The following is a 9,436-nucleotide window of genomic DNA, read 5'->3' on the forward strand; positions in this document are numbered from 1 at the left end:
TTCGGGAGGGAGTAAAGTGCCTGGATCTCCATTGAGAATCGAATATCCCGGAGGAAATGAAGAAGCCCTTCTTTCGGCTTTCAAACAGAGATTCACATCACGATTTAGCGATTACAAAGCTGTTTTAACATTGTGGGCATTTTGGCATGTCTAAATTAAGGAATGTCAACCTAGTTCTTTTAAGTCTCCGATTCAACGACGATGCCTCTGCCCAAGCAGTGATGAGAGTGCACTACAAGCTTCCTCTTTCCTAGATCGATTCTGTCGCACAAAGTCGTTGACAGGCGGACCAAACAAATGGAGCAGCACCATATGCTAATAGAACCACTCAACTAAACTTGCCAATTTCCATCTTCTTCTTGATTGCCTTCTGGCCATGGTATATAAATGAATCTAGTATCCCCGAAACTGTAAAAACACCTGAAAAACAGAAATGAAATGATAAAAAGAGTACATGCATCACATCTTATTAATAACGATAGCCAAAGAAATCCAGCATATGCTGCAACAGGTTCAGTTCAAGATGACTGATGACTAGTGACGAATGCTAAAACGGTGGATAAATAATCAACAGATAAATGACAATGTAACTTCAACATCCATAAAAGACATTAGAAGTAAAGAAAAACTAAAAAGATGGAAACTGTGTCAATAGAAACAATCAACGATGGGAGATGAAAATTGGTAATTAGTCATTACCTCCGACTATGGCACAAACATTTGTCAGGAAGTGCAGGAATGAAATATGCTCCTCCGTGAAAGTTACCTGCAACATGCAAGTCGGCCGCATAAGAATATAGGTTCAACTTCAACAGAAGGGAGTGCAAAAGATTTGAATTATCGTTAAAATTAGTTCTTGAACTAGCTTGTGGAATAGAATGAAAACAAAATCCACCTTTATAGGAGAAAGATCATAGAAGAAAAACACTCCAGGAAGGAACTGAAGGTTGCCCATTTCTGCACCCCTATAATGTTCAGTCACAGAGAACTGCAAATTCCAATTATTAGAACATAAGACGTTATATTCAATTGGTAAAAGACAAAGCTTAGAAATTACATCATTTTTAATCTTTGCTTAATTCGAGTTTACTGCACCTGATTTGACTGTATAGTGTGCCCACTCACGTCTGTATACACAGTAGGTACAACCTGCAAAATAAAAACGATCGTTAAATTCCTTGGCGGCAAAATAGGTTGATCCAACAAAGGTGGCCAACGATAAAAGGCAACTATTTCAGATGGAAGACTAATAGTAGCTGTAAATAAGTTCACTTAGAACTTGTTTTTCCTCTTTGGAATGTATATGCAGACGTGCAATAAATATGTTTAAAGAGTATAACACCATATACAGGTACACAAAAGAGCAAGGTAATCAGGATTGATTGGGGAATCGAGATAAGATCTATGATATGCGACAAAAGGTTATTAATATTAGTAATCCATACAGAATTAAGTTCATATGCAACTCAACTCAAAGGTGAAAACACAAGGTTTTGGGCCAAAGGAATGAAATAAGCAGATAGCCAGCTAGGTGAACCAGAGTCATCATTCAACACCAAATATGCGCAAGTTCTGAAATAACTCAACTTTTTAATTATTAAATTTGTTTTTTTTTTCTTTCCAATAGCGGTATGCAAGACATTATATAGCTGGATCATGCTATATATTGCCATGCAACAATGAAGGGGAAAAAGAACTAATTCTCTTTTATCTACAAAAATACAGCACATCCATAGTCCAGAAATTCTTACATGTAAATCTAAAGAAAAAAAGTGGTGGCATCTAAACAGTAGATTTCTTCTGCTCTTGCCGTTTAAACCTTTTTCCTGCTAACTCTAATACACGTTCTTTTTGTGTGTGCGTGCATGTACATGTACATGCTCATAAATGTAGCTATGTATAAGCATATACATATGTATGAAAGATTATTGAACATGGTGAAAGGATGTAAATAAACTGCAGACATTATAATAACATAAAAAAAGCGGTGACATCTAAACAGTAGATTTCTTCTGCTCTTGCCGTTTAAACCTTTTTCTTGCTAACTCCAATACACGTTCTTTTTGTGTGTGTGCGCATGTGCATGTACATGCTCATTGTGTATAAGCATATACATATGTATGAAAGATTATTGAACATGGTGAAAGGATGTAAATAAACTGCAGGCATTATAATAACATAGAAAATAATGCAAAAGATATAAGAGCCATTCTGCAGGAAACAGACCTTGATAAAGTATTGATACATCCCACTTGGGTTGTCTTGAGTCCAGTGCACACTGAAGGTTGAAAAACCAATTTATAAGCATATATAATATCAATATATAGGATGTAATAAACAGAAAAACCTTAAAAGTATTTAAATGTTTGGAAATAATAAGGTTGACTAGAATATATAATGAAGAGAGGAAACATACCCATCAAGAGGATTTACAACACCAGGGAAATAATCTCCAAAAGACAATCTGTTGATCGTGTGACTTATCTGTATCATGTAATATATATTAATTACACAACTTCTCCAAAGATGCAGGACAAAGTTTTAGGAAGTATATTTCTAGGAACTTTGATAATTTGATCTCACTCGTCTCCTTATATTTTCGTTATCCACATATACAAAGAAAACTAGAAACATCAGGGATCAGACCTTTTTTCTCATGTTTATTTGGGGAAAATTGGTGCCACTATTTTTTTTTTTTTCATACATTAATTTTCCAATATGTCTCATTAGAAAAAAAAAAAAAAAAAAAACTAGTGATCAGGCCTTACATTGAAACTATCCTTTTGAAATGCCAACAGATCATGTACATGAACATTTGATTGTTGAAAGCTTTTCCCAGGTGCAAAATGGAAGTTCCCAGCTACCTTGTTGACTTCCAAAAATCCATATATATTGCACCCTTCCCCTTCTTCATCTTTAATTCTTTGCAGAAAGCCTTCTCTTTTGCACTGTTGTGAAACACATAACATAAGAAAGACTAGAAATGTTAAAAGAACAGAATTATAACAGGTGACACAAAAAGGTGAGGGGTAAATAATGATAGTAAGGGACTCGAGAGACATGTAAAAGGTAGAATATGACAGAGAAAAGTTTTGGACAAATGGTTTCAGATGATAACATGAATGAAATTAGACATCCAAAATCAAACCTAGTCATTTCTAAATGTGACTTGCCCAGGGAAATTTTTTAAACAAAGGTGATCATTTTAATGCACAAGATTAAATGTAGAGTAAAATTTCTCATTTAAGACTGCTCTTTTGGATTCAAGATCTCGAGCTCGCTGACCTGGTCAATCAAATCGGGATTTGATATTGCCCAACCTTTCTTTCGGTAAGCTTCACGGACATCTTCACATGAATTACAACAATCCTCGTCAGCCTGCAAAAATACAGAAACAAACAAACAAAGGGAATTAGAAAAATAAGAAATACATAACTAAGGAAACTTCTTTCGCTCAAAATATCTGTGTAGAATGATTCTCAATTGTGATGGACCAAATTTCAGCGATCATCACAATGCTTCTAAAAAATTCCAGCAAAAAATCAAAATGAAAATATTGTCTGCACGCATGCAGAAACCCATAGGAGAAATGAAACGAAGCAGAAAATCAAATGAAAACATTGTCTGCATGCATGCAGAAACCCACAGGAGAAATGAAACGCAAAGGAGAAACTAAAGCAGTGGATGGAGGACCAGTGACAAACATAGCTACTGAACATAACACCCAAAGTAAAAGCCATAGTGACAGTGAACTATATATAATCATGATCAAGCTTAAGTGATAGTGAACTATATATAGAGAGGACAGTGAAATAGAAGCGCATTGCAAAGGTTTATTTTGTATATCCTATTACAGTCTATTAAGGCAGTGAATTGGCATGTCTGTCTATATTGTTATATAAACTCTCTATTGTTCGACATATAGGAGCATGAAAACCCAATATACTTCCGACGTTTTAAACACTTCAATACTAGATTAAGAAACAAGGATAGCATGATAATTAAACACTACCCAACTTCCAATCAATTTCCAGTTTTTACTCTCAGAAACCTCACCCTTATCATCCGTGACCCAATTTCCCCCCTTCCCACACGTAACTTCCATTGTAATGCACACACATGTGGGTAAGAGTCTTTCTAGTTCATAGTTAGTAAATTTAGATTTACAGAATCAGAACACATCCAATCCAATTGGATCTCCAAATAGCTTCATTTTATTTACAACACCGCAGCTGGATATCATAAGCAGCATCTTTACACACATCTACAGAGTAGACTGATTACACTTATCTAGTTCAGCATTCCCAACATTATAACAGAAACAACTTCCCACATTATATTTAACACAAATCTAGCACAACAATCCAGACAAACAAACATACCGCTTCTGCACCATAACATGAACCACAGTACGTCTCATTGTGCTCAAGCCTGCCACCATGTCTCTGTAAGGGCTTATCAATCTGTGTCAAGGTGTGTCAAGGAGAAACAGGTATGAGTAGACGACAGACGAGTAAAAACAAATAGATATTATGTAGATCCTTAATGCAATTTGTTACGAAATTGAAATTACAGAACCAATGGAAATAACTATTCTGATTCTCTTTTCTCCGTACACCAGGTAATTACAGAATACTTTAACTTGTTAATGTATCAAATGCAAACGTTCTGATTCTTTTTTGTCCATACAACATTGTAATACTTACCTTGGGTGCACCAATAACATCTGGCCTTGATTCTATCACATTTCCATGGGAGTCTAATCTTTTTTTGATAATGTCATGTTTCTGCAAGTACACAAGAACAAGAAATTGCATACAAGTCAGAATGCATCGAGCGGTGATGTGTGGCTGCATAGAGGGAGAGTTCAGAGCAAAAGTTATATCTCATCACCGATCAATTGGGATACATACTACATCTAGGTGCTGCTCGCCACTGATGTCCATGGCATCGAGACTTAGTATAGAACAAGGCAAGGCAGCAAAAGTCACATCAAACTGCAATTGTGAACGTCAAAGAGCACATGCATCCATTAGTTTAGCAAAAAAGTTGGAGTTTACCACAACATTTTCAAACCATTGTCAAAAAGTTCCTCGTCCGAACGGAACAAAGCAATGCCCTTGATATCAGGTTATCGAATAGGAGCTACTTGACACTTGTTAGAGAGGAAAAACAAAAACATTACATTGATTCGTAAGGTTTCGCCTCTAGAAGTATCTACCACAAGCTTTGATTCCGTTACCGCATGGAGATATAACCCTGCACTCGCACAATTAAACAAAATACACAACAGTATAAAAAATGCAAAACACAATTTCGACACAAGCAATAATTTTTGTAAATCCCTTGATGATCAATCAGGATTGACAAAACGTTGACTTGGACGACTTGGAATTCAGAAATTCAAACAATTTAATTCGTCCTATTCCTAAACTCCCTATTAAACAAAAAAGAAACACAATTTAGAGAACAAACCCTAGAAATTAACAGATCTTCATTCCCCAAATGAACATCTAATCATGGAGATCTTCACAGAGAGAGAGAGAGAGAACAACCATACACATACATGCACAAATTCATATCTGCATATATCAATACATATATAAAAAAATAATAAGGAAACGTACGAAGCTCGGAGAGGAAGAGCAGGAGCATGACGATGGAGGAAGCGAGAGTGATAACACCGCCGGAGAGTGTACGACTGTAGAAATCTTCATTGATTTTTGGGTAAGCATCCAAATTCCGAAGCTTGCTCATCATATTCTCCATTTTTTTTTTTGCTGCCTTTGATTTTCTTCGCTCGGTAATCTCTAAGATTTGATCTGATAATATCTCATCTAAATGTCAAATAAAAAATTAAATTACAAAATCTGCAGATTATTTATTGAAATTCAAACCTAAACACCCCGTTCTTCCAAATCGAAAGCAAAATCGAGACAGAAACGCAGAATTTTTTATTGGAAGAAAAAAAAGGGGGGCGATTTTACGAACGGGGCGTCTAAGGTGATTTCTTTTGGTTTCAGGAACTTCTTGTTTTTGCTTTTTAATATTTTTTTTTCATTATTTATTTATTTATTTGTTCGTTTTTGTTGTTTATTCTTCTTTTTTAAGAAAATATTTGGTGGGAGTTGTTTGTTTGGGTAAGCCACTTGCCGGGAAACGAGAGCCGCCTTTTTTTGTATTGTGATTTGTAAGGATTCTTCACGGGAGGAGAATGAAATCATAATTCTCTAGATTTACGTTGGATGTAAAAAGATCTCTATCAGCGAAATAAAGGGTTGGTTTTTTGTTTTTTGTTTTATTACGGTTTTGTCTGTTTTTTCATGTTCCAAACTCATCCATTTGATCATCTATCTATATTTATATAGTTACTCATCAATTTTATTCATGCCGTTGGGTTCTATTAAAATTTTGTTAGTGTACTAACACGGTATATTTGTAGGGTCCACCAAACCGATCCCATAAGACCATATGAATTAAATAAAATAATATTTTTAAAAGCCAAAAAGATAAAATTAAAAATAATAAACGAGCCTAGATTGACATCAAGACTGAAAATACACTCATTGATAAGGAAGGAAAATAACGATGGATGGTGACTAAAATTTAATCCCTCGAACCATCCCCACCTAATTGGGGCCCTAGGGCAAAAACTAGATTAGGAACTTATCACTGTAGAATTTATATAATATTCAAATGTGTTGCGGGCATCATTTTTAAACCTGCCTTTTCTTTTTGTACCTCCGTGCCGAAGGATGATTATTTACCAACCACCAGGCTAATGCGCAATCATGCAGTACAAGGGGAAAAAAAAACACCAATCAGTGCTTCACAAAAACTCAAATACAAGACCATTTGGCACAAAATATTGGCATTCACCACTGTACCACTGAAACATTTGGGGAGAGGGGGCATTCCGACTGGGGGCTCATGGCGGTCGCACTTTGTCGCCTACCCCCTGGACCGCCCCTGCCCCTGCCCCTTCGCATGACCTGCCTAACTAGTCCCACCCTCAAAGCCAAACATGTCAAAATTGTTAAAATTAAACAATACAGTGATCAAATGGGCCATTAAAGACATAGTGACCAAAAGAAATTTTAACTTATAACACATGACAAAAGAGTGATAACGCCAAAATTAAAATAAAAACTCCAAAAAAAAAAAAAAAAAAAAAAAGGGAAGAATGGGGACAGGGGAGCGATCGGGGATATTAGGTTGGGTGGGAAGGAAGTGGGAGGAGGATTCACTCTTCTCCTAATCTCTCTCCCTTTCCTCTCCTCCTATTTGAACGGTTACGGTTTAACCACGTCAACATCTTATATTGATTTTTTTTTTTTATTATAGAGATAATAAGACAAAAAACACTATGTGAGATGAGGGGAGAGGAGGGAAGGGGATGGGAATATGAGGGGAGAGAATTCTACTCCGTGAAAGATAGGTTCTCCTCCAGCTGCTTAATGATATGCGGAGATATGTTTGTAAGAAATTAAAATGTTCGAGTTTTGCCGCTTAATGATAATTATTTTCACTTGTAAGTGAGATGTTTTAGGTTCGATTCTCGCAAAAAACGAATTTAAACCATATTATTGCAAATTCATGTGAGGCTTAACCCAATCATCCAATCACCTACTCATTTAATATAGATAATATTGTTTGTTAAAATAATAATAATAAAATGTTCGAGTCCTTTAGATTATAGGTCCTCCTTCAAAGCACCCGGACCAGTCTGTAAGAAATTAAAATGATGTGTCTTGAGGTTTGGGCTTTTTGATCTTGGGCCATGTCAAGTTTGTTGGACTATAATCTATAAGCTATGGTTTGGATCAAGCCAACTCCAAACCTCATACTTATGATTAAAAAAACAAGTCAAACATTGTTCAGCGAATGTGGAGACAAACTTCATAATTATTTTTTAACAATTCGAATCATTTATATTTTAATTTATTATTTATAGACAAAAAATAGATAAATTAAAAATTATTAAGACATCTAATTATAATAAATGAATTGTTACATCCCACATCGTCTAGGGGAGTGAATCCTGTAAGTTTTATATAAGTTTTATATATATATATATATATTCTCATCTCTACCTAGCACGAGGCCTTTTGGGAGCTCACTGGCTTCAGGTTCCGTAGGAACTCCGAAGTTAAGTGAGTTCGCATGAGAGCAATTCCAGGATGGGTGACCCATTGGGAAGTTCTCGTGCGAGTTCCTAGAAACAAACCTGTGAGGGCGTGGTCAGGGCCCAAAGCAGACAATATCGTGCTATGGTGGAGTTGAGCCTGGGATGTGGTGGGGGCCCAGGGCGGGATGTGACAATTTGATATCAGAGCCAATCCCTGGCCGGAAGTGTGTCGACGAGGACGTCAGGGCCCTAAAGGGGGTGGATTGTTACATTCCACATCGCCTAGGGGAATGAATCCTGTAAGCCTTATATGTATATTTCCATCTCTACCTAGTACGAGGCTTTTTGGGAGCTTACTGGCTTCGGGTTCTATAGGAACTCCGAAGTTAAGCGAGTTCACGCGAGAGCAATCCCAGGATGGATGACCCACTGAGAAGTTCTCGTGTAAGTTCCTAGAAACAAAATTGTGAGGGCGTGGTCGGGGCCCAAAGTGGACAATATTGTGCTACGGTGGAGTCGAGCCTGGGATGACATGAATAGACATATACTGTGCTTTTAAAATAACAATTACATGACCACTATTTTATCTAGTGATTATATGGCTTTAAATTTTGGTAATTAGTTAAGTGAGTTCGCGCCAGAGCAATCTCAGGATGGATGATCCACTGGGAAGTTCTCGTGTAAATTCCCAGAAACAAAACTGTGAGGGCGTGGTCGGGGCCCAAAGCGGACAATATTGTGCTACAGTGGAGTCGAGCTCGGGATGTGACATGAATAGACATATACTGTGCTTTTAAAATAACAATTACATGACCACTATTTTATCTAGTGGTTATATGGCTTTAAATTTTGGTAATTTTCTAGTAATGATGAGCTGGGAGAGAAGTCCTAAAAAATAAAAGGAAAACTAATGAAAATGGCTTGAAAACTTTGTGTTTTAATGATAAGAACAAAATAAAGGGTAAAGTGAATAGTATCAGGATTGATTTTTTAGTATAAAAATGTGGTTTTTCGTTAAAGTGAACAGTACTGTGGACTTTTCGATAAAACTCCCAAAAATAAATGATTTGGAATGTTGAAGTACGATATAAAATGAGCCTTACAATGGTATCCCTCATATAAGCTATGATTTTTCAAAAAAAAGTTGATCTTACATTTTTGAATGAGTATGATGGAACTGCAAATGGTGGCTTACCTGGTTGATAAGAGTCTTCTTCATTAATAGGGTAAATTGTCGTTTGACCTTCCAAAACCATTACTTTAGTTGAAATAGACCTCCTAAACTATTTTTTTGGTAAATTAACCGCC

The 9,436-nt window shown here is 36.3% G+C and overlaps 1 protein-coding gene across 1 annotated transcript; it reads right to left on the minus strand.

The window, feature by feature from the left end:
• On the minus strand, window positions 1-6,183 carry LOC103962210 (endoplasmic reticulum-Golgi intermediate compartment protein 3). Its single transcript, XM_009374888.3, has 13 exons — window positions 5,628-6,183; window positions 5,186-5,259; window positions 4,914-4,997; window positions 4,707-4,787; window positions 4,383-4,463; window positions 3,286-3,378; window positions 2,769-2,948; window positions 2,417-2,484; window positions 2,227-2,278; window positions 1,096-1,149; window positions 896-988; window positions 700-766; window positions 1-420 (listed from the first exon to the last, which is right to left on the minus strand). The coding sequence occupies exons 1-13, from the start codon at window positions 5,767-5,769 to the stop codon at window positions 329-331; spliced, it is 1,161 nt and encodes a 386-aa protein (XP_009373163.2). The 5' UTR covers window positions 5,770-6,183; the 3' UTR covers window positions 1-328.
• Between the last annotated feature and the right edge of the window lie 3,253 nt (window positions 6,184-9,436).

The sequence above is a fragment of a genome, unplaced genomic scaffold (genome assembly GCF_019419815.1).
Source record: "Pyrus x bretschneideri cultivar Hongxiangsu unplaced genomic scaffold, Pyrus_bretschneideri_v1 Contig17, whole genome shotgun sequence".
Taxonomy (NCBI): domain Eukaryota; kingdom Viridiplantae; phylum Streptophyta; class Magnoliopsida; order Rosales; family Rosaceae; genus Pyrus; species Pyrus x bretschneideri.